This window comes from Hemiscyllium ocellatum, chromosome 17 (genome assembly GCF_020745735.1).
Source record: "Hemiscyllium ocellatum isolate sHemOce1 chromosome 17, sHemOce1.pat.X.cur, whole genome shotgun sequence".
In the NCBI taxonomy this organism is placed as follows: Eukaryota; Metazoa; Chordata; class Chondrichthyes; order Orectolobiformes; family Hemiscylliidae; genus Hemiscyllium; species Hemiscyllium ocellatum.
Window position 1 is genome coordinate 23,887,532 of NC_083417.1, and position 25,613 is coordinate 23,913,144.

Below are 25,613 nucleotides of genomic sequence, written 5' to 3' on the forward strand. Positions count from 1 at the left end.
CTTAGCAATTCTGAAGTTCTGTGAAGGTGGTAGTGGGTCTTGTTGAACTAAACAGTCCTTCTGGGCACAGTGAACTTACTATGCAGACATGATAAAGGACTTAAGCTAAAGCTAAAACAGAAAGAGACTTGGTGAGAGTCTACGAGATGCTGGTGTGGCTTTGATGATGCTATATTTGAATTTCTTGGTATTACAAGTTCCAGGATAGAAATAAGCTGTTAATGTAAATACATAGCACATCCTGTAGATAGTATTACTGCAGCTCTAATTTATTTCTGGGAGTCCTTGGCCAGCAGAGGTATTTTTCCACAAATTGATTGTCTGCCATGTAAATCGTATTTTAAGGAGCTGAAGAAATGCCTAAGGTATTCTTTGGATAGTGGCAACTGTCTGCAATTCTCTGGTTTTGCTACAAATGGTCTTCCAACTAACTCTACTTCCATACCAATTTCAAGTATTCAAAAGCTCTGTGTGTTTTAGGGTTCGATCCAACTTACATCCACCGTTGGGTTCAGAAATCATAAACTTAAGTATATCTGGCCTTTAAATGTATAATGCTAAAGGTGAGTTTCCAGCTTCAATAATGAAGTGTTCCTGCTGTTTTAAAGCAAAGCACAATACAGGAACGTACTAGATTTACATTTTTATATTAATGGTGATTTACATGAGTAATTCACTTTTCACAGAACTACAATAAAATTGTTCCTCCAGACCTACCACGTGCCTGAAAATCAAATTGGACTGCTTGGGGCATACAAATATAAACATAATAATCATGCATCCCAAAGGATTCCCTTCTTTTGAATGAGGGACAGAACTTTACATTCTGGCAGAAGGTCAGAAAGAAGGCAAGTAGCCTTCTTTCATTGTTACTGGGTTGGAGGGTCCTTGTCTCCACAAAAGAACATTAAATGGTCGATTAATAACTTCTCAATGATCATTTCAAATTCCCTTCTTGCCTCATCTACAATTCTCCTAGCTGCAGTCCAGCCTGTCAATGTGTTGCCTATGCTACTGTTTGAACCACACACCACGACCCTCACTGCCCCTCCCATCCACCACCCCCGCTCCCTCTACTCTTGATCCTGACCCTCATGGTCTCCCTCTGCCTATGAGACTAACCCAGAAGACCCCCTCCATCCTGGATGAGCTCCTCAATCCTGGGACTCCGGGGTGTCCTGTTAATGCAGCAGTCACAGTCTCTTCAGGGTTCTGGTATCCCAGAATCCTCAGCAGACAAGACACCCGCCAAACTTAGAACAATCTGTCCCATTTCTTGTCTTTCACACAGACCACTCAAATTATGATAACCTACTGAAAGAAATGCAAAAAAAAAGCCCACAGACATAGTTTGAATTCATCACTGCAAACTGAAGAGAATGACTTAAACAAATCACATTGATAAGTTAAAATGGAACCCTTCTACACCTCCCCTTATTAGGCAGTGGCACCAAAATGTAGGTTATTCTATCTAATAATGTCATAAAAACAAGCTATGTTATCTGTTAGCATCATGATGGAAAGAAAAACATCCAGTAATAATGATGATGAGAAGTGTTTAGTGGAACTTCAATGTGGATAGCTACTGCGATACTACATTTTGTCACTTTGAACCACTTGCTAACTTTAACACAGTTGGGTGTTAAATTAATAATGACCAAGGCTTATTGTTATGTCATTCATGTTATCTTTTTTCCAATACAAAAGATAATTCCAATGATTTCCTGCATATTTTGCATATATATTTACTAATGCAAATAAAAACTACCTTTAAGCTTCTAGCATGTAATCATCCTTCGCAATATAATGATTCTTCGCAACTAAATAATAGATTAAACATTCCCTGTGGTAGGATGTAAGATATTGAACAATATATTTGAATAATATGCCCACAATGGTTCATTTTCTTTTCTAACTGTCCTGCACAGAGGGAAGAAAGAACAAAGAACTTGCATTTATGTCAAGAAATTCACAACCTCAGGAAATTGTTGAATTCTACAAATGTCAAAACATTGAAAATAGGAGTGGAAGTAAGCCACTGGCCCTTCGAGCATCCTCTGTCATTATGATCATGGCTGATCATCGGCTCAAAAGTACACTTCCACTTTTCCCTGATACCTTAAGCCCAGAGTGCAAAATCCAACTCCATCTTGAAATCACGTGATGTTTTGGCTTTGACTGTTTTCTGTAGAAGTAAATTGCATAGGCTCACCACTGAAGAAATTTCTCCTAAATGGCTTACCCTACATCCTTAGACTTTGCCTACTTATTCAGGACTCCCTTGCAATCGTTAACATCTTTCTTGCACCCCCTATTGTGTAGCCCTGCATTTCCCACCTAATCCACTTAACCTACACATCTTTAGACTGTGCAAAGAAATTGGAGCACCCAGGGGAAACCACGGGGAGAACGTGCAAACTCCACACAGACAGTCACCCTAGGGTAAAATCGAACCGGGTCCCTGACCCGAAGAGGCAGCAGTGCTAACCGCTGAGCCACCATGCCGTCCTATGGATTGAATGTAGCAAAGGTTTACCGGACTGATTCCTGTGGTGGTGGGCGTGACCAATAAGGATAGGTTAAAACTGTTAGATTCGTTGGAGTTCAGAGTAATAAGGGTGAAATCTTAGAAGCCTCTCAAATGCTAACAGGACTGAACAGGATGGATGCAAGAAGGATGTTTCCAATTGCAAGGGTGCACTTCAGAGGGGTGATATGGACTTGATGGGCTGAATAGCCTGTTCGCACACTAAGAATTCTAAGATTCTTTGACCAATAGCAGAAATATCATCCCACAGATGAAAAGATACCAAAACTGCACACAATATTCCAGATGTGGTCTCACAAAGGTACTACATAATTGCAGCAAGATATTCCTGCATCTGTGTTCAAATCCTCCAGCTAGGATCAGGGATTCCTCCTGTGAAGTATTGCTAAATTGATTTGCCCAACTTATATGCAGATTAAAATCACCCAGAATTACAGATGTTCCTTTATTGCAGGTGTCTCTAATTTCCTGTTTAATGTCATTCTTGACATCACCCGAACAGTTTGGGAATCCATATACAACCTCCACAAATGTTTTTTTGCACCTTGGTGTTTCTCAGTTCTACCCATACAGGTTTCACGTCGTCATCATTGCATTTACTTTTTTAAAAAAACGTGTTTGCTACTGTAATATACATAACATGGCAGCCAATTTGGATACACAAACTCCCACTAACAGTCTGATGAGAAAAAAATGCATGCTAAAATAGAGGGATCATAAAATGACTTTGGTAGGTGGTGTTTTGCACAAATCTGCAAAGACGACAAGACAGGTAAATAAAGAGGTTGATAAAATATTTGATTCCTGGTTTTTAATTATAGAAATACAGTGCAAAACTTGAACACTAATTCAGATGTAGTCAATTTATTGCAACATAATGACTAATTCAGACCTAGCCAATACATTGGGTCCAATTCTGGGCACCATACTTCACCATACAGGGAATGCAGCAGGAATTTACCAGACGGATTCCTGGGATAGTGATAGACTTTCTGTGGGGGGCAACTGAGGAGACTGGGCTTGTACTCCCTGGAATTTAGAAGAACAAGAGGAGATTTCATAGAGGGATAGAAAGAATGGGATTTGCTGGTTGTGGGGTCTAGAACCAGGAAACAGTATCAAAATAAATGGCAAGTCATTAAAGACTGAGCTGGACAGGAATTGCTTCATTCAGAGGGTAGTGAATCATTGTAACTCTATCCCAGAGGGCTGTGGAACCTCAGTCACTAAATAAATTCAAGACAGAGATTGATAGGATTTTAGTTACTAATGACATCAAAGGATATAGGGATAGTGCGGGAATAGCGTATTAAATTTGATGTTCAACTATCATCTGAAAAAGCAGAGCAGGTTCGAAAGCTTTGAAGTGTTTGCTCTTATTCCTATATTTCAATGTTCTATAAAGTCAAGAGGCAGGAACATGAAGAGGGAGTGTGGGACAGGATTTAAAATAAGATCTCTCTGTCTTCAGCTAACTTTTCACAATCAAAATACTCCCCTCCACCCTGCCCGAGCATTACTTCTGGATGTGTCATGCACATTTGAATCTGCTGACATTCACAGTTTTTGATCAGTAGTCATGGCAAAACACCGACATAATTAAATTTCCTTTCAACCACCTTGTACTATGCAATGCTTAAAGAAAATTCAGTTAAATGAGTAATGAAAAATGCAGTAATTTACAAAGTTAGCACAATCATCAATAGAAAGTAAGAGAAGTATTAGTTTTTCTTTACCTTTCGAACCACAGGATCTTGACAAATCCATTTTACCACTGCTTCAAAGATATACCTTTCATTTCCAACATTCAACTTTTCCAAAGAGATAACTTCTTTCACTTTTTCATGGCTTAGTTCCAAGAACTCCTCTGTGTGGGAGACATCACGGAAGTGTGTTTCCAGATACTCAGTAGCAATGTAGTATACATGTTGCAAAGAGTAGTGCAAAGCAAAATCACGTATACCAATACAATTCTCAGGAGCAATGCAACTTTCTAAAAATTCACAACACAGAGCTTTTAAATCAGTAAGGAGGAGAAGATCTGCAGCCTGCACAATATCCTGAATAGTGTCTTCACTCAGCTTAATCTGAAAAGAAAAAAAAAGTTGAATAGCGCAAACTCAAGAAGCACATCAAGTAAATTTTCATTTCATATTCCTCAAATTTAGTTTATTAACTTACTAGCCAGAGTCATAAGTTTCTACCTACAATCATTCTTCACTTGAATGCTGAGAACTCCTCCCGTCAGAGGTTATTTAAAGTTAACAACCTGCATTCATTTATACAGTGCCTTTAACACAATAAAATGGCCCACAGTGCTTCACAAAACATCAACCAAAATTTAATATTAAGCCTCAGAAGGAAATGTCAGGATAGATGATGTATAGTTTGGTCAAAAAAACAACTTTGAATGACTATCCTAAAAGGACAGTAAAACACATACATGGAGGGAATTCCAGATTTTAGGACAGAGGCAATTTAAAGAGCACTGTCACCAATCTTAGGCAGATTATAATCAGGAACATGCAAAATAAATGAAGTGGATGAGTAGAGGTAATTCAAAAGCTTTTGGGGCTGGATAGGGTTAAAGAATGGAACCATGGAGGGATTTGCAAAAGAGGATGACAATGTTCAAGCTGAGGTGTTGCTAGATTGGTAGTCAATGCAGCTCAGCAAACATAGATGACAGATGAATGGCACTTGATATGAATCAAGATACGGGCAGTAAAAATTTGGTTCAGCACAAGATTATGCAGGGTGGAAGGTGGGAGGTGGGCTCGGAAAACTCATGCATTAACGATGTTTTTCAATACGGTCTTCTTTTAAAAAGACTTTATCATTCCATTTTATATTGGATTGTAAAGAGGTTCTATTCAAATTGTGTTACTTAGTTACCAAAGGGACAGACATCCCTGGTCAAATATTATTGAATTTCATACAGTAGATTTAACCACAGAAAACAAAGAACAGAGCATATGGCTTTGCCATCGATCAACTTGTAGACTCTAAGACAGCTGTTCTTGGTTTGTGCAGTCTGATTATAAACACTGAATATGGACAAAAGGACAGAGAAAAAGAAACCACAACATTGTGACTACAAGGAACAGAAAGAATATTGTTCTGCTTTACCGGGCAGAATGCTAGGGAAGCTTGTTCTCTTGGAAAGAATCTGCAGAAAGTTAAGGTCACAGAAAGATTAGTACTGAGGAGCCAGAAAGAACAAATTGCTAATGAGTGCTGCAGAACATAGGTTTGAGAATTCTCAGCAAACCAAAGTAAAAGATTTTCACCAAGGCAGCCAGATGTTAAGACTCAGCGAAACGGGGAGAAATGATCCTATTAAAAGCTGGAAGTGACTTTTCCAGTAAAGATCAATTCTGTGGTGAGTATGCTACAATAAACAAAATATGACATGGTTAATCAGGCACAGGGGTTATATTTTCTGTAGTTCAGCCTATTAGTTGCTTAGTCAAGTTTGATTTTAGTTTGTTTCCAACAAAGTCTTAAAATTTGAAATCTTGTTAATGATTCCTTGAAGTTTACCACTAGCAACCACATTTTTTAAAGTTCCTACAAGGATCATTAAACAAGTTGAGTGGGCGGCACGGTGGCACAGTGATTAGCACTGCTGCCTCACAGCGCCAGAGACCCGGGCGACCGACTGTGTGGAGTTTGCACATTCTCCCAGTATCTGTGGTTTTCCTCCGGGTGCTCTGGTTTCCTCCCGCAGTCCAAAAGTGTGCAGGTTAGATGAATTGGCCATGTTAAATTGCCCTAGTGTTAGGGGCATGGGGTAAATGTAGGGGAACGGGTCTGGGTGGGTTGCGCTTTGGCGGGTCGGTGTGGACTTGTTGGGCCAAAGGGCCTGTTTCCACACTATAAGTAATCTAAACATGGATGAGGATTTCAGCTGCACTTATGCTGAAATTGGTCAGTTGGATGATGCTAGAGGTAGAAATAGCAAGCTTGGCAACGGAACAGCTGTGTGTCAGAAGTTCACATTAGAGGAGAAATAAATCATTTCTTGGTATTAAATCAATACATGCTCAGCCTCCCTTTTTGAAAATAAAAACATTTTCTAAAATGTGCCATTTAAGAAACTGCAGTTTCTTCACACAACCACCACTCGTTATATATTGCTGCAAAATTTAGCAGGGACAGCTATAAGATTAACACTGGTTTTTTGTGTTTTTTTGCCACTTGATGAAGCCTTTTTCATGACTCACTTAGTTTTGGTTCTACTCCATCTCAGGACTGCCTCATCACAAGTAGCAGCAAAGCACTGAACTAGATTGTGTTTTTTTTTACTTTAGCAACATAGGAACCTTGTTAAATAACCACAGAGTAAGAAAGCAAAGGAAGAACATCGCATATTACTGACTTTACATATTAGCTCTAGTCATTGATACATTATTTTCGTTCCTTAAATTAATTATGCTCAGTACAAAATTGAAATATTTACATCTCTACTGCTATAATTTTGACTTTTTAAAACCAGTCTTATTTCTTTTTCATTAACTGAAGAATTTTCAAATCTTATTCAATACAGGCTTCAGTCCTACAATCATAGCTCAATAATGTCAAATCCAATAATTATTTGGGAATATAGCAGGCTGCTGTGTCCCCCAAAACAAGGGGTACGCAGAATTTGAATGTCAATCTGTCAAATGTAGAAAAATTGCAATAAGATACTAACAAGTCATGTAGCATTTGTATTAGACTTGAGTGACTTAGCTCATCTCTGAAACACTGTTCAGTGAATGATTAAACTCCCATGCAGCATGATATTGAATTGAAGTGGGTATGATTTCTGAGTGAAGCTGACATTTATATTAATTTTAGTTTATAATACATTATAAAGTAAAACATTGATCATAAAAATAAAGTGCAAAATGATTGCCCCAAAATACTGCCACAAGATTGACCTATTCAATCTTTATTTATACTTCTCAAAATGATTACTATTTTGATAGAACATATTTCAACGGTTGAATTGTGCAATCAAAAGAGTTACTATTTCGTCTTATCGAAGTGTGAAAAAATTAAGAACAGACTGGATAAACTTCATTTATCTATGTTTGGAGTTGTCAACATCTTATTAAAAGATCATTAGTGGCACAAAAATCAAATTTGCCTGAATATAATGCACTCTTTTAATTAACGGGAAAAAAAATCCTAAAATTCTTCAACCAACCTTCAAAATCAGAGTATTCAGTGGCATTTTGCCTTTACTGAAGTAAACATTAGACCAAAAAGGGTCCATAATACAGCACACACAAGATATATCAAGTCAATATAGAAACAAAAGTTCTGTACCTGGCCACTAAACATATAATCCAATAATTCATGCATAACAGCGACAGAAATGCCATCTAGGATAATTTTATACACTGAACCATCATCTGCTGGAGCTGTATAATTCAATTTGGTCCTGAAATGCAAACATCAGATTGCAATGAATATACAAAATGGTTACACTTTGCAATATTATAAACACACAGCATTCACAATTTAGTAGGTTTGAAGCTGAAAATAAAAGCACTAATCAAAACTATTGCTCTTTTTTAGCTTAATTTTTAGCTGGAGTATTACAGAGTGTTTGTTGTGAAACAATATAAATAGGAACAACAGAAATAACAAATCACTGATGTAAAATTACAATTCATATTCTACAAAACTTGCAGTCAGTATGATATAAAAATCAAATCAGGAAGTTTTCTTAATGCAGGTATCAGTCAAATTTATTCCAACATGAAATTTATTTTCTATTAGTTTTTTTCCATTATTTTTGATAGCAAATTAGTGAAGAAATGTAGGAATGAAATGTACAATACAACACAGGAACAGGCCATTCTGTCCACCAAGCCTGCATCAATTCCTAATCCTTATTTAAACCTGTTATTTATTGTCCATGTGTGATTTATCTCTCTATTTGTCTCTTGTTCACATGTCCATCAAAACATACCTTAAATGTTGCTAATGTACCTGCTTCCACCACCTCCACTGTCAATGCAAGCATCCACCACCTTCTGTGAAAAACTTTCCACACACTTCCCTAGACACCTTCTTGTCCCTAACATATGGATAAAATGCCTTGGGATTTTCCTTATACCTGCTGGCCAAGGACATTTCATAGCCCCCTTTTAGTCCTCCTAATGTCCTGTTTTGAGCTTCTTTCTATTTTCTGTATTGTTCAAGGACTTTGTCTGTTTTAGTTGCCTAGACCTTAGGTATGCTTCGTTTTCCTTGGCTGACTAAGCCAATAATTTCCCCTGTAATTCAAGGGTCCCAAATCCTGCCATTCCTGACCTTCATTTTCACAGGAAAATGCCTGTCCTGCACTCTAAATAACTGGTCCTTCGAAGAATCTCACATGTAAGATGTGGATTTACCATCAAACAGCCGCTTCCAATCCATGTCACCGAATCTTTGCTTGATTTGGTTATAGATAGCCTTCTTCCAATTCAACTTCTTCATCCGAGGTCCACTTTTGTGCCTATCATAAGTATCCGAAAACTTGTGAAATCATGCTCACTCTTCCCAAAATGCTCTGCCCCATTGAAACAGTGATCACCTGGCCAGGATCATTTCCCAATACCAGGTCCAGTATGGTCCCCTTCCTGTTGGACAGTCCACATACGGTTTCAAAAAGCTCTCCTAAACACACCACAAATTGCTCCCCATCCCAAGCCCTAGCACTAATGGAGTCACAGTCAAAATGGGGGATGTTAAAATCATCAACCACAACGACACTATTATTTTCACATCTTTCCAGAATCTGACTACATATCTTTTCCTTTATCCCCTGCTGGCAGCTGGAAGGTCTGCAGTACAATCTCAGCATTGTGATTGCGCCCTTCCTATTCCTGAGCTCTACCCATAATGCATTTCTACAAGATCTCTCCATGGTGTCCGCCCTCAACACACACATTTAGCAACAATATTAGCGTTGAATAAAGCTGACTACTTAAACTGATCGGACTGTAAATTAGTATATAATTGTAGTGATCGGAACCAGGTGGATCTTATTGACTATGAGATCCTGGATTGGGGTTGTTATTCTGGGCCGATCAGGGACCTCTGGCTGACTAATACAAACAGAGGATTTTTGGAAAAAAGAACAGGAGATTCAGAATCTTCTCACTTCAGGGACCGACTCCAAGCTGGCTGGCCACAGCCAGTGTACTGGACAAATGTAAATAACGGGTGACTCGGTGACAGGATACTGGCCTCTGAGCAGTTATTTCAGTAATTATCTATCACATCACATTACCTGTTGAAGTTCTAACCTGGCAAATCAAATTTAAGAACAGAATATTTCTGAGTATAACTTCCAGCAAGCACAAATATAATTTGATTAAATTGCTTTATAACCAAAATCTTGCTAAACAATTCACCATTTTATTCACAAGAATGATGATCCATTACACTATTTATTGTTACATCTTGGTTTTTATTTTATCATCTCGTAACTTCTTTTATAATTTCAAATACGCATTTAGAGCCATAGAGATCTACCACACAGATAAAAGGTCTTTCAGCCCATCATCGGTCAAAAACAACCACCAGACTATTCTAATCTCATTAAAGTGAACACCTAAATACTTCCTAAATATTATGAGGGTTTCTTCCTCTACCACCTTTACAGGCAGCAAGTTCCATCTTTACCACACGTTCTCTAAACCTTTGCCACCTTTCCTTAAATCTATGTCTTGTGATTACTGATCCCCCCCAAGGAGGGAAAAATTTTCTTCCTATCTAACCAACCTGCATCACTCAATTTTGTACATCTCAATCTGCTCTGACCCAAGGAAAATAAACTCAGTCTGTCCAATCTCTGCTCATTACAAACTCTCCAGCCCAGGCAACATCCCAGTGCATGTCCTCTGCACCATCTCCAGTGTTGTCATATCCCTCCTATGGTGTGGATTCCAGAACTGCATGCAATACTCTAGCTATGGCTTAACCAACAATTTGTGTAATTCCAGCACAACCTCCCTGCTCTTAAACTCTATGCTTGATTAATAAAGATAAGTACCATCGGTCTTCTAACTATACCTGCTCTGATGCCTTGAGGGACCAGTGTACACACAGTCCAAGGTCACCCTGATGTTTGGTGCTTCCCAGGATCCTACCATTCATAAATTACTTCCTTGCCTTGTAAATTCTTATCTGAAATTGCAAAGTGTAGCTACGGGTGCCAACTGGTACTTGGTCACAGGAAAGGGGACAAAATTGCGCCCACTCCTGCCAATCGAAACAATTATTTTCTTCACAGAGCTCTTAAAATCTGAAGATTAGACATCGTATCACAAAATTAGTGCAAGTTTCAGTGGCTAGCAGAGCACCTTGGAATAAATGACTTGCTTGCTCTGCAAGCCAGGACATAATGTTTGATGCCGAGAGTTTCAAAGAGCATTTAAAAAAAACGCTAGGTGGCAGATTACATTATGTAATTGAAAAGAATCAGTTCTAATCCCATCGAGAAAATAAGCACTACTACACAGATGTAATGCTGACTGTTACAAATTCCGGGTGTGCAACAGATTGGGGCAGATTGGGGCAGCACCGTGCTAAGCACCGCTGCCTCACAGTGCCAGGGACCCAGGTTCGATTCCAGCCTCAGGCGACTGTCTGTGTGAAATTTGCACATTCTCCCAGTTTCCTCCCGATGCTCTGGTTTCCTCGCACAATCCAAAGATGTGCAGGTTAGGTGGATTGGCCGTGCTAAATTGCCTGTAGTGTTCAGGGATGTGCAGGTTTGGTGCATGAGTCAAGAGTAAATGTAGGGGTACGGGTCTGGATGGTCCCCTCTTCAGAGGGTCAGTGTGGACTTGTTGAGCCAAAGGGCTTTTGTTTCTACGCAGTAGGGTTTCTAATTCCAAAAGAAATCTTGTTTTATCAGTTTCATCTATCTATCCCCTCATCAGATTCCAACAACTCTATGAAGAGGGAATTACCCTTACTGCTCAATATGTGGATACACAATCATGACCTATGAATCAAAATATTGAAAACTACTGGATGCACTGGACACAGTAATCTCAGATGTCCTCCAAGTGTTTTTCTTCCCAGCCCTGTAGACTAATGAATACGTTGTTTTTGAAAGAGATGGGATTGCAAGCCAAAAGCTATACAGTTTTACTTGTAATATATGAGCTTTGAAATTTTTCCAGCTAATTTGATAGCAATGCTGCAACACCCCTTTCAATGAAGTTAATAAAACGTTTAACTGCATTAATTACAAGATAAATATAATTAGGATGAAGAAATACATGCAACTATTCAATCACAACCTTACACAGACAGAATTTTCTGCCTGTTTGTTTCCTCTCCACATTTCTGCAGATTGTTTTCGAACCCCAACTAAGACAAAGTGACTGGATACTTTTCCCTGGAGGCTCTACAGGTCTATCAGCTGAAGTGAAAACTAAATGTGAACTTCCCTAATAGGTCCCCACAGGTTTGCCATTCACACTTCCATTCCAAATGAAATACATTTAAATTTACTTCATATGTTTGGATGTGAACACAGGAGTGTAGTTCATAAGTTTGGAAGTGACACAAAAATTGGTGGTGTAGCAGATAGCGGAGGAGGTTACCTCAGTGTACAACCGAGTGCTGATCAGATGGGCCAATGAGTGGCAGATGGAGTTTAACTTCGATAAATGTGAGGTGCTGCATTTTGAAAGGCAAATCCTCATTGTGAAAAATACCAAGCTGTTAATCTGCTTCTTCCACAGACCTGAACACTATTTAGGTTTTCCAAATGAAAATGTTCATTTCTCTTTTCAATAAACACCAACTACCCTTATTTGTATTCTCCAAAAGGCACTGTGATGTGCTTCACACGCGAACTGGCTGTAGAAACAGGGTTGAGAATAAGGAGAACTTTTTTTTAAAAGTTAAAAATCACACAACACTAGATTTTTTAAAAATGCAACTTGTTTGTAATTCTCAATGTAATGAGTGGCAGCAGATTTAATAGCAACGTTCAAAGGGGATTTGGATATATGCTCAAGAAGAAATATTTGAAAAAAGCTGTGGGGAAATAGTAGGGATGTGGAACTGATTAATTAGACCTTACAAAGTTCCAGAATGTGCAACATGGCCTTCTTTGCTGCCATGTGATCCTATGAAAAGATAACAGGAAAGTTACATTGCAGTAGCAATGTATCATTAATCACAAATAAAGGATTTTTGAATTTCCTCAATTTAACATGAGCAACATTGAAAACTAAGCTAGGCAAGACCTAGACCATTTTCTGTTGTATGTGCAGGTCACTTTATATACAAGAAATGTCAATGTTCAAATTGGAAATATAGAAACACAAACATTAATCATCGTATTGAACTGATGGGACAAATTGGACATCAGGATTGCAAGGCTCTTCACAGCAACGATTTAAGTAAGACTCACACACCAGCTAATCACGTGAAGTGGAAAAATACAGTTCCACCAAGGATGACTAATGTAATTTAGTATACAGAACTCTGGTATTGGTTGAATTGTAGAACGGTTACCTCACCAGAGATACAGTTCTGCAAAATTAGGCACAGGGAGAATGAGTAATAACAGGGCAGTATTTAGCTATGAAATTCAAGGATTCAGAACCCAGAATCATTTGTGCAAAAGAATTTAATGCTTCAAAGCACTAACAGGAGGATCATCAACAACGAAAATCAACTTGTGTTGTACATTTGCAGTAATAGCTTATGGTCTGTATTTACAACTCTTAGGCATATCTGGTATTTATGATTTTCCAGAATATGTAAACCACCTTCCATTCAAATCCAACAATCAATACAAGATGTTCTGTACCGACAGCCTCTCATTTGTGCACGTTTATCTTTCTTCGCGTTTGTCTTTTATATTTGTTGAGGAACATGTATGTAGTCAATTCACTAAGCCATGGAAACATAAACATAATATAATTATATTAGAAGATTTCTACTACTCCCATCTTAGTTGTGATAATCATAGCAGAAAAGAGTTCAGAGGGGGCAGATGTCTTGAAATGTAATCATTATGCCCACGCTTAGATGGTCCTACAAGGGACGGTGCACTGCTGGGCCTAACTCTGGGGATGAAGCCAGACAGGTGCTCGAGGTAACAGTGGGGGTGCATTTTAGTGACGGTGACCACAACACTACGGTTTAAATTTATTCTGGAAAAGGAGAATGATGGTCGACAAAATAAGTTTTAGACTGGCATAAGTTCAAGTTTATTAAAGTAAAGCAGGATCTCACAAAAATAGACTGGGAAAGCTACTCAGAGGTAATTCTAAAATAGAACAGTGGGAGGAACTGAAAAAGGTGTGGTGGGGGAAACATTTCAGTATGCGTGGGTTATTTTCTCCATAGCACCAGAATTCTTAGGGAGGACTTGATATAGAGATATATAAGATTATGAGGGGCATGGACAGGGTGAATAGAAAGCAATTGTTCCATTTAGTTGAAGAGTTAATAACAAGGAGGCATAATTTTACAGTGAAAGGCAGGAGATTTATAGGGAATTTGAGGAAAATTCTTTTCATCCAGAGGGTTGTGTGGATCTGGGATGCACAGCCTGGGAGAGTGTTTGAGGCAGAACAACCTCACAACCTTGAAAAAAGAGCACTTGAAATGTCATAACAAGGCTATCAGCCTAGTGTGGGCAAGTGGGACTAGTGTAGATAGTAGCGTAATTGACAGTGCAGACTCAATGGGCTGAAGGGCTTCTTCTGTACTGTATGATTCTATAAAACAATGATCTTTCTATAATCCTTTTGTTTCTCTCATTTCTAGTTCTGCAATTTTGCTTGGTGTTTGAAGAAAGTATACAGTTTTACAGAAATCATCAGTCTCCAGTAGTTGATTAAAAAGACCTTCCTTCAAATAACTTCATTCTGTGAATCTGGATGATAAGGAATCAGCATTATATTAATCCCAGAGATATTGGTACCAAGATGGAGCAGAAGGTATTCACCATCATTACCCATTAGGAGTGTGCCCAATGTATGATTCTCCATCTTACACTAATTCACCGAGTAAAGCAAAATGCATTTCCTTCCAACACTGTCAACTAGAATCTTAATCTGCAGCATCAGCACCTTTCTCCTGCAGTATTCCACCCCCATTCTATTGCATAAATGCTGCTCCCTGCACACATCAAGTCAGCTCTAATGAAGTCATCCAGACTTGAAACAGTAGCTTGGTCTCTCTCCCCAGATGCTGCCTGACCCACTGCGATTCCAGCATTTTTTGCTTTCTGTAAATTCCACCATCTGTAGCAACTTACTTCTCAATGAGAATACAGTAACTTAGACCTGTGTTAAACCTGAATGCTCAATGTCACATCACACCCTGTTTATACTCAATATGCTGAGATTGAGGATTTGAGAAGAAAAACCTGACCTGTGAGGAGTATAAAACTTTTAGAATAATCATGCTTTAAAATGAAAAACTAAATTCAGCTGAGAATCATCTCAGCCAACTTGACTGAGTCACATAAAGCAATTACCTAACCAGACAATGAATGTATGGGTGGAGAGTGTGCTGCAACAAAATTGATGAATCTGTAACTGAATGAAATCACCTTGACAATGGCGAAATTCCTGAACATCTCTGAAGTATGAGAGAAAATGTATTCAAGGAGGTTTGAAAAGGTAGGGTGTGAGCTCCACTTGCCCTCCCTGATTGATTTTAACAGCCGAGGATGCATGTCACCCAGACCTAGTAACTTATTAATTGGAACAGGGATAGGCCATGAAATCCGTCAAGCCCACTCCACTGTTTGATACATTCATGGCTGATTGAACACCTTTTTATCCACAGCATCTCTCTAACCCTGTACACTATTGGTAACCAGAAATCTATTCATCTCTACTTTAAACATGCACGAAGACTCAGCTTCCACAACCTCTGTGATAGAGAATTCCACAGGGGTAAATAAAAATTCTGATATTTGTCCATTGTTGGCATCCTCCGTATTTTTAACATCTTCCTTGCATCTACCCTGTATATTCTTTTAAGTTTCCTTGAGATGACCTCTCATGCTTCAAAACTTGAGGGGATACAAGCCCAGTATCTCTCAATTTTTCTTCTCACTTTTTTCTGGGTAAATTCATTTTCCACAGTTCCAATAATTGCTCCATATTCTTGTCTCATACGTCTACATTCTGACTTCCACCATCTCTAGAAATTGATGTGAAATATTGAATAGACATGCCACAGTTAAACTTCCTTGATCCGAAAGGTCTTGCGCTCTTTTACACAATTTTTAACTTCACCCTTCTAAAAGCCTTGACTAGTTCAATTTCATATTACACATTTACCTTTTATATTTTCTTTGAATGATCCAACCTCTACTCTTTGATATTTCCCATGATTCTTGTTTTGCATTATTAATACTAAATTTGTTATACACCCCCTTTTTAAGGTTCAGTTGAAGTTTAGTTTTTATTTACTCACAAAACTCTACATTTTAACACATTCCAGTTTTGGCCTGTAGGAACAGATGGATAGTTATGATGCCGGATAAGGTAAAGATCTTGCTGACTGGCTTGAAGAGCCAAGGAGACTAGCAGACTCCCAATAATGTCTTCATCAAAATCTTCAAAGAGTTCATTTTAATGGAGTGGAGGAAATCAGGAAAGAAGTGAAGACAGACATCATCTCGTGTCGTGAGGAAACCATTGCCCACACGACCAGGAAACATCAAGACTGGTTCAACAAGAATGAGCACACCACTCAAGAAGATTGACAAGGAGAAAGCTTGCTGTACTTGACAAAACAACAATCAGCAATGAGTCAAACAGGAGAACTCCACAAACAGCAAAGATTAGGTTACAAACGAGAATGAGGAAAATCAAGACCCAATCATGGACTGAGAATGTTAAGAAGCTGCAAATTCTTGGTGACTAGCAGGACATCAGAGATTTCTTCAGTGTCACCTAGGCAACATACAGACTGAACACTCTAAGCCTCAAACCAGTGCAGTGAATGGCAACCTTTGAAAGGTAGAGAAACCATTAGCCTCTGATGGAAACAAAACGTCAGATAACTCCTAAACCATGAAATAGTCATCATTGAGAATGTGTTTCTGGTAACGCCCCAAGTCCCAAAGATGATCTTGGACTCCCACCTAGTGTGGCAGAAGTTGAATCCTCCATTAAACCATGAAGAATGGAAAATCTGCAGTGGACAGGATTCCAATGGAGATTTTCAAGTAAAGAAACAGAGCTTACCCATCAGCTCCATCAACTATTCCTGAAAATCTGGACAAAGATGACATCTTTACCAATGTCAAGAACGCTGTCATTGCCACCATCACCAACACAAAAGACAAATTGGATTCTGGGAGCAACAGATGAATCTCTCTGTTCTCCATCACCAGGAAGATCAGTGCTCATAGCATCTCTAGGAACCTTCCTCCAGTCCATGAAGAAATCCTTCTGGAAAGTCAACTTCCAATCAAACTGTGGAATACAGACATTTTTTTCCCAGTGCTTGGCAACTAGATGAAAACGCCAGGAACAACATCATCCACTTGACATGGCCTTCATCTTTTTGACCAAGGTTTTGACTCAATCAATGGAGAAGGGCTATGGAAGACCTGGTCAAAGGCAGCTGTCATGTCAAGTTCAACAACATTCTCCATGCCACGATGAAGGTGACAGTCCTCACTGATGATAATATAACAAATTCCTTTGAGATCAAGCAGGGATGCATCATTGTCCCCACCGTTTTCTCCATCTTCATCACTACCATTCTTCATCTTGTCAAGAACAAGCTTTCCTGTGGCATGGACAATCTCAATCTCAAGAAAACTCAAATCTTTTACCACCCATTCCAGGTCAAGATCAGGTCTATCCTCCATTAAGATCAATGGAGAACTTCTTCCAAACATGGAATATTTCCCCTAACTGAGAAGCTCTCTCTCATCTAAGGCTGACATCAATATGGAGATTCAGCACTGCATCCAATCTGTAAGCATTGACTTCGGATGCCCAAGGTCAACGTGACATCCGTGCCAATACCAAGATCTTTGTAGAAAAGGCAATCATCCTTCCTTCTCTTCTATTTGGCTCTGAAACTTGGACTATGTAAAGTTGCCATCTCAAGAACTTTGAGACAAATGACACCAGCTGGGAGATCAGCATCATCATCCCTGAAGTAGCCAACAGTGCCAGCAATGAGGTCAAAATCATCCAAAACCATATCCAGTGGACCAGATGCTTAGGACCAGAGTTCATAATGCCAAAGCATATCATCTTGGACGAGTTCTAGGAAAGCATTTGAAGGAGAGGACAGATTAAGCATTTCAAAGACTCCCTAAAGAATTGCAACATCAATGTCAACACATGACAGACCCTCATTCAGAAGCAACTGACTTGAAGGAAGCTCCTACATAAAGGAACACAAGTCGTTGAGAACACATAGCAGCAAAAGGAAATATGGCAAAGGAACTGGAGAAAGACATGCCAATAATCTCAAGGCTAAAGAACAATTCAACCTCGCAGAATCATCTGCCCAATGTGTGGTGAGAGATGCAGCTCTAGGATTGCGCTCATCAGCCACACAAGGAGTATGGAACCCTTGACCAGTGACATGGTATTTTCCTTCATACTCTTCAATCATATTTGTTCGCAAATGATTGCTGACAATGATGATGCTAGACTAGGAATGGGCAATAAATGCAGGTCAGCCAGCGATGTTTCTATCCCTCGAGTGAATAACAACAAAAAAAAATCACAGAAGGCATGGACCAAACCCTATCCTTGAATTCCATATTTCTGTAAATTTGTGGCAAGTGCTTTAAAATGCCCACTTTAAAAAGCAGTTTGAAAACTCGACAGCCTGGTTCAGTGGCTACGTCGCACTGTCTTAGATCTTGTCTATATGTCGTGTAGCATCACACAATATTGTCAATAAGGAATGGGCAATAAATTCATGCCACAGTGCTACTCATGCCCCAAGAACACATTTTAAAGGATATAATTTGTACTCTTTGCACTTTAATTCTGTAAAAAGACTGCCAAGTGCAATTTAATTATACAAAGCTCAACCAGTGGTGTTAAATCACTTGATTGGCTTGATCTCTTCAGTCTCAAAAATTGAATTTAGCAAAATGAATAAGCAAATATCTACGTTTATCAATTAGAAAGAACAAAGTTCAGTTTAAATTCCAATCACTTCACCTAGCTAAATTTAAGAAGTTTATCTTGATGATCCTTAAATGATGTTCATCATTGACCCTGTATGACAAAAATGAAAAGACTTGATGGACTTCCTTTTTGGAACAGGCATTGAATTAACTCAATCTAAGCACAAGTCGAGATGTTAAAACACTAGTAATAGTCCATCCTATAAAGCATTTCATCAGATCAACTTCAAATCCTAATGAGCATCAGCTGTCCAAAAATAAATAAAGGGTTATAAAGTTCATTCGTTTGGCTCTATATGATAGGAAAGTCAAATCACAAGCTCATACAACAGTACTGAAGAAAAGAATGATGAAGGAAAAATGTAGTAGATACAAGCATGGCACTGCAGAATCCTGTATACTTCAATTCCTTCTCTCCCTGGTTTAATTTGGTCATAAGTTTGGATATGCTTGCTTAATAGCACACGATTTCTCAAACTTTCAGCTTAGAAAAATTGCGATGACCCTGTATATCACCCATGCCAGATGGAATTAAGAAAGAAACACATGCAAAACAGCTTATGATAAGCCCTCAATTTAGGGTCAAATTAAAAAAAGAACAACTTAAGCCTTTCTGCAAAAGAAACCAAAAGGAAAACAATTTATTTACCAGATGGCACCAATCAGAACTCGTGGTATTTTTAGACTGCTGCCAGATTGTGTGAAATGCTCAAAGCTCTTAAAGAAAAGCTCTGACTCAAAACCTCACACTCCCCCAAGAATGAATGGAAAATGTGAGCATTTATCACTTCATACACTTTATTATAACACAGATTCCTAAATTGCTTTTGCTTAGTGCCCACTTTGGAAATACATATTACACGTGCACATCCAATCTTTCGGAAGGCGAAAAATCATTTCATTTCCTCAGCTAACACAGAGTACAACAGAGTGAGTAACATTTAGACCATAGCATTAGCACTGGACTATTCAATAAACCTGAACATGACAGAATGTATAATAACTCACTTTTAACTAAGTAAATGAGTTAGCCTGCTTGTTGTAAGCGCATTATATTTGGAATCTTAGTTTTATTTCAGAGGTTCAACTGTAAACAAGTCTCTACATTTAAGCAACTCCTGTCCTTATTTTGGCTGGAAGTGTGGCAATATGTAATGAGAAGTGCAAAAGTATTTTAAACAACTCTTCAGGGAATTCTTTTTCAGTTGAAACTCACAGCATATCAACAGACACTAAGTTAACTCCTCAAAGCAGAGTCAACAGTGCTCATGTCTTTTTGTCTTGCACCCTTTTACACCAACCCTTTTGAAAATGGAAAACAAACGCAAACAAAATCAGCAATTCATTTATCACTTCTTAGGGCAAGAAAAAAATTTGATAAATTGCATGTAAAACTGAGACAAATGCTATAAAATTGCTTCTTCAACATAAAGGAATAACATCTCAGTTCACAATGTTAAAAAATAATATTGAGGTGCATTAATCCAGTTATTATTAGATTATGACATATGCTTCGCATTCATCATTTCTAATTTGGAGAAGTTTTAGGAATGTGTGTGAAAAGGAGAAAGGCCATGCATTCTAATTGATGACCACTTGCTGGATGGAATGGGCAGATCTCAAAAATAATGGAATGTAGCCACAAATCCCTCCAATGACACTCATTATATGTAAAGAAATTGATGGATTTGCGCTAATTACGCAAATTGATCTGGCCACAGTCAATGGCAATTCATGTCATATAGGTACTGTTAATCATGTGATTTATGGTCCTTACATGCCTCTCATCTCTGAATGTCCAAATAGCAAGATTTAAGCCATGTAGTCCCATTCGTGCAAGTACTATTAATAAATTGATCCCAGAGGTTGGAGTGTCCTAGAACCTTACATGAGTATTGAATTTTTGAAGGGTTGCAATTTGTGTAGGACAGGGTTTTGTGAGCAAAGCATTTGAGAATTCAAATACTGACAATCTATTCTCCCTACTTGACATGATAAAACTTTCATTTAGGGCAATTTTGTCCTGTGAATATTCAAATTCACCTTATGATCATAACTGGTTTGACTGTTAGAATCATCAAATAGAAGTTAAGGTTGGACCTAAATACACACCACAAATTAACAAAGCACAGTAGTCTAACAAATTCTGGTATTTCACAATAATGGTTTAGGACAGCTGTTTCAGATTAATTAATTAATTAATCTATAAATTTTGCACAATAATTTGTATTTTTTGTTATTCCTAAAGGGAGCCAAAATACTCCTAAAAGGAGCCAGAGTACAAAAGAAAGACTTCCAAAAAATGAAACTTGACGAATCCAAGACACTTCCACAGATTAAGCAAAATTCACAAACCAGGAGCTCCCCTCAGACCCATAGTCTCACTACCTGGAACACCAATGTACAGATTAGCCAAGGAGGTACACCAAAGACTAAAATGCTTAGTAGAAGACTCACAGCATTCCCTACAAAAATTCCTGAACAGCAAAGACACCAATGTAGAAGAGGATGCAATAATGATCTCTTTTGACGTAACCGTCCTGTTCATATCCATCAACATCAACCTGGCCAAAGAAACACTGACTATACTATTAGAAAAACAGGTACCCAATGAACACAGTCCACAGATTTCTCAGCAAAAAACCCAAACAAGCAGACAAAACGCAATCAGAAATCCTAACCACTCTCCCCTATATCAAAGAAATCTCAGAAATGACTGCCAGACTACTCAGACCCCTTGGTATCATGGTAGGCCACAATCCCACCAACACACTAAACCAACAGCAAATGAACTTGAAAGGCCCCATACAGACTACAAGCAAAACTAATGTCAATTACAAAATTCCTTGCAAGAACCCTAACAAACAATCCATTGGACAAACAGGCAGAAAACTAGCCACCAGGATACATGAACTTCAACTAGCCACAAAAAGACATGACCCACTATCACTAGTATCCTTACATACAGATGAGGAAGTCACTACTTTGACTGGGACAATACATCAATCCCAGGGCAAGCCAAACAGAGAAACGCATGAGAATTCCTAGAAGCCTGGCATGCCAAACTGAACTGTATCAACAAACATAAACATGGACCCTATTTACCACCCTCTGAGGGGGAATGGGGAAGGGGGAGGGGAATGGGGGGGGGGGAGGGGAATGGGGGGGGAGGGGGGGAGGTGAACGGGGAGGGGGAAGGCGAACGGGGGGGGGAGGGGGGAAGGCGAACGGGGGGGGGAGGGGGGAAGGCGAACGGGGGGGGAGGGGAAGGTGAACCGGGGGGGGTGAACGGGGGGGGGGGGGGGGGGAAGGGAAGGTGAACGGGGGGGAAAGGTGAACGGGGGGGGAAGGGGGTGGTGAATGTGGGGGAAGGGGGAAGAGAATGGGGGGGAAGGGGGAGGTGATCGGGGGGGAAGGGGGAGGTGAACGGGGGGGGAAGGGGGAGGTGAACGGGGGGGAAGGGGGAGGTGAACGGGGGGGGAAGGGGGAGGTGAACGGGGGGGAAGGGGGAGGTGAACGGGGGGGGAAGGGGGAGGTGAACGGGGGGGGGGAAGGGGGAGGTGAACGGGGGGGGGAAGGGGGAGGTGAACGGGGGGGGGAAGGGGGAGGTGAACGGGGGGGGAAGGGGGAGGTGAACGGGGGGGGAAGGGGGAGGTGAAGGGGGAGGTGAACGGGGGGGAAGGGGGAGGTGAAGGGAGAGGTGAACGGGGGGGAAGGGGGAGGTGAACGGGGGGGGAAGGGGCAGGTGAATGGTGGGGGAAGGGGCAGGTGAATGGGGGGGAAGGTGAAGGGGGGGGGAAGGTGAACGGGGGGGAAGGTGAACGGGGGGGGAAGGGGCAGGTGAACGGGGGGGAAGGGGCAGGTGAACGGGGGGGGAAGGTGAACGGGGGGGGAAAGGTGAACTGGGGGGGGAAAGGTGAACTGGGGGGGGGAAAGGTGAACTGGGGGGGGGAAAGGTGAACTGGGGGGGGAAGGTGAACGGGGGGGGGAGGGGGGAGGTGAACGGGGGGGGGAAGTTGATCGGGGGGGGGAAGGGAAGGTGAACGGGGGGGGGGGAAGGGAAGGTGAACGGTGGGGGGAAGGGAAGGTGAACCGGGGGGGGGGGGGGGGAGAAAGGTGAATGTGGGGGGGGAACGGGGGTGGTGAATGTGGGGGGGAAGGGGGGTGGTGAATGTGGGGGGGAAGGGGGGTGGTGAATGTGGGGGGAGGCGAATGGGGGGGGAGGTGAATGGGGGGGGGAGGTGGGGTGGTGAATGGGGGGGAAGGGGGGTGGTGAATGTGGGGGGGTAGGGGGGTGGTGAATGTGGGGGGGAAGGGGGGTGATGAATGGGGGGGAGGCGAATGGGGGGGGAGGTGAATGGGGGGGGAGGTGAATGGGGGGGAGGTTAATGGGGGGGGGAGGTGAATGGGGGGGAGGTGAATGGGGGGGGAGTTGGGGTGGTGAATGGGGGGGAAGGGGGGTGGTGAATGTGGGGGGGGAGGTGAATGGGGGGGTGAAGGTGAATGGGGGGGTGAAGGTGAATGTTGGGGGGGAAGATGAGTGGTGAATGTGGGGGGGAAGGGGGGTGGTGAATGTGGGGGGGAGGTGAATGGGGGGGAGGTGAATGGGGGGGGAGGTGAATGGGGGGGGAGGTGAATGGGGGGGGAGGTGAATGGGGGGGGGAGGTGAATGGGGGGGGAGGTGAATGGGGGGGAGAGGTGAATGGGGGGGGAGAGGTGAATGGGGGGGAGAGGTGAATGGGGGGGAGAGGTGAATGGGGGGAGAGGTGAATGGGGGGGAGGTGAATGGGGGGGAGGTGAATGGGGGGGAGGTGAATGGGGGGGAGGTGAATGGGGGGGAGGTGAATGGGGGGGAGGTGAATGGGGGGGAGGTGAATGTGGGGGTGAAGGTGAATGTTGGGGGGGAAGAGGGGTGGTGAATGTTGGGGGGGAAGAGGGGTGGTGAATGTGGGGGGGAAGGGGGGTGGTGAATGTGGGAGGGGGAAGGTGAACGGAGGGGGAAGGTGAACGGGGGGGGGGGAAGGTGAACGGGGGGAGGGGAAGGTGAACGGGGGGAGGGGAAGGTGAACGGGGGGGAAGGGGGGAGGCGAATGGGGGGGAAGGGGGGAGGCGAATGGGGGGGAAGGGGGGAGGCGAATGGGGGGGAAGGGGGGAGGCGAATGGGGGGGAAGCGAATTGGGGGGAAGGGGGGAGGCGAATGGGGGGGAAGGGGGAGGCGAATGGGGGGGGAAGGGGGGAGGCGAATGGGGGGGAAGGGGGAGGGGGGAGGGGGGTGGGGGGAAGCGAATGGGGGGGTGGGGGGAAGCGAATTGGGGGGTGGGGGGAAGCTAATGGGGGGGAAGGGGGGAGGCGAATGGGGGGAAGGGGAGGCGAGGGGGGAAGTGAATGGGGGAGGAGGGGGGAGGAGGAGGGAGGAGGGGGGAGGAAGGGGGGAGGAGGGGGGGAGGAGGGGGGAGGAAGGGGGGAGGAGGGGGGGAGGAGGGGGGGAGGAGGGGGGGAGGAGGGGGGGAGGAGGGGGGGAGGAGGAAGGGGGGAGGAGGGGGGTGGGGGGGAAGGGGGGAGGAGGGGGGGGGGGGGGGAAGGGGGGAGGAGGGGGGAAGGGGGGGGAGGGGGGGGGAAGGGGGGAAGGGGGGAAGGGGGGAGGAGGGGGGGTGGGGGGAATGGGGAGGAGGGGGGAATGGGGGGGAGGAGGGGGGAATGGGGGGGATGTGATGGGGGGGTGGGGACGGGGACGGGGACGGGGTGGGAGGGGGTGTGTGGGGGGGATGGGGGGAGGGGAGGTGGACGGGGAATGGACGGGGGGGAGAGGGTGAGGCGGGGGGAGGGGGTGAGGGGGGAGAGGGAGGAGGGGGAGGTGTGGTGTGATTCTGTTGGTTCGGTGTGGGGTTGTTATGGCAGTGCTGCGTTGGGTGTGTTGTGGGAGGAGTAGGTGTTTGGGATGCTGTGGGAATCCTTACCTGACCCCCCGGGGTGGTGTTCCCCTCCCCCGGGGTGTTGTTGTTGCCCCCCCCCCGGGGTGTTGTTGTTGCCCCCCCCCGGGGGTGTTGTTGTTGCCCCCCCCCGGGGGTGTTGTTGTTGCCCCCCCCCCGGGGTGTTGTTGTTGCCCCCCCCCCCGGGGTGTTGTTGTTGCCCCCCCCCCCCCGGGGTGTTGTTGTTGCCCCCCCCCCCCCCGGGGTGTTGTTGTTGCCCCCCCCCCCCCGGGGTGTTGTTGTTGCCCCCCCCCCCGGGGGTGTTGTTGTTGCCCCCCCTCCCCGGGGTGTTGTTGTTGCCCCCCCTCCCCGGGGTGTTGTTGTTGCCCCCCCCCCCCCGGGGTGTTGTTGTTGCCCCCCCTCCCCGGGGTGTTGTTGTTGCCCCCCCCCCCGGGGTGTTGTTGTTGCCCCCCCTCCCCGGGGTGTTGTTGTTGCCCCCCCTCCCCGGGGTGTTGTTGTTGCCCCCCCTCCCCGGGGTGTTGTTGTTGCCCCCCCTCCCCGGGGTGTTGTTGTTGCCCCCACTCCCCTCCAGGGTCCTGTTACTCCCTGTCCCCCGGGAACTTGTGACTCATTGTCACCTTGGGTCCTGTTGCCCCCTGTCCCTCTCTCCACCCCCCCCCCCCCCGGGTCTTGTTTCCCTGCGGTCCTGTTCCCCCCCCCCCCCGGGTGTGTCTCCCCCCGGGTCCCGGGTCCCGGGCTGACCTGACGTACGGGCTGGCCGCCGCCAGCAGGTTCTTCTGCACCGGGATCTCGTGTCCCTCGACCACCAGCACCGCGTCACAGAACAGCGGCTCGTTCCGGAAGGAGCTCAGGCTCTTCAGCAGCTTGTTGGAGTGCTGCGGGTCCCACACCGTGGACTCGGAGCCGCCCGGCCGCTCCGCCGCCATCCTGGCCGTGTGCCCGGCCCCCTGTGCCCGTGCCTCTGTCTCGGTGTGAGGGCCCGGTCGCT

At 43.3% G+C, this 25,613-nt stretch overlaps 1 protein-coding gene across 1 annotated transcript in view; it reads right to left on the reverse strand.

Moving 5' to 3' along the window:
* Positions 1 to 25,613, reverse strand: part of gan (gigaxonin) — a 109,832-nt gene extending 84,219 nt beyond the window's left edge. The window contains exons 1-3 of the mRNA XM_060837616.1: positions 25,367 to 25,613; positions 7,865 to 7,979; positions 4,285 to 4,635 (exon numbers count right to left, since the gene is read on the reverse strand). Of these exons, the coding sequence (XP_060693599.1) occupies positions 4,285 to 4,635; positions 7,865 to 7,979; positions 25,367 to 25,551 (651 nt within the window). The 5' untranslated portion in view covers positions 25,552 to 25,613. The remainder of the gene's footprint in view (positions 1 to 4,284; positions 4,636 to 7,864; positions 7,980 to 25,366) is intronic.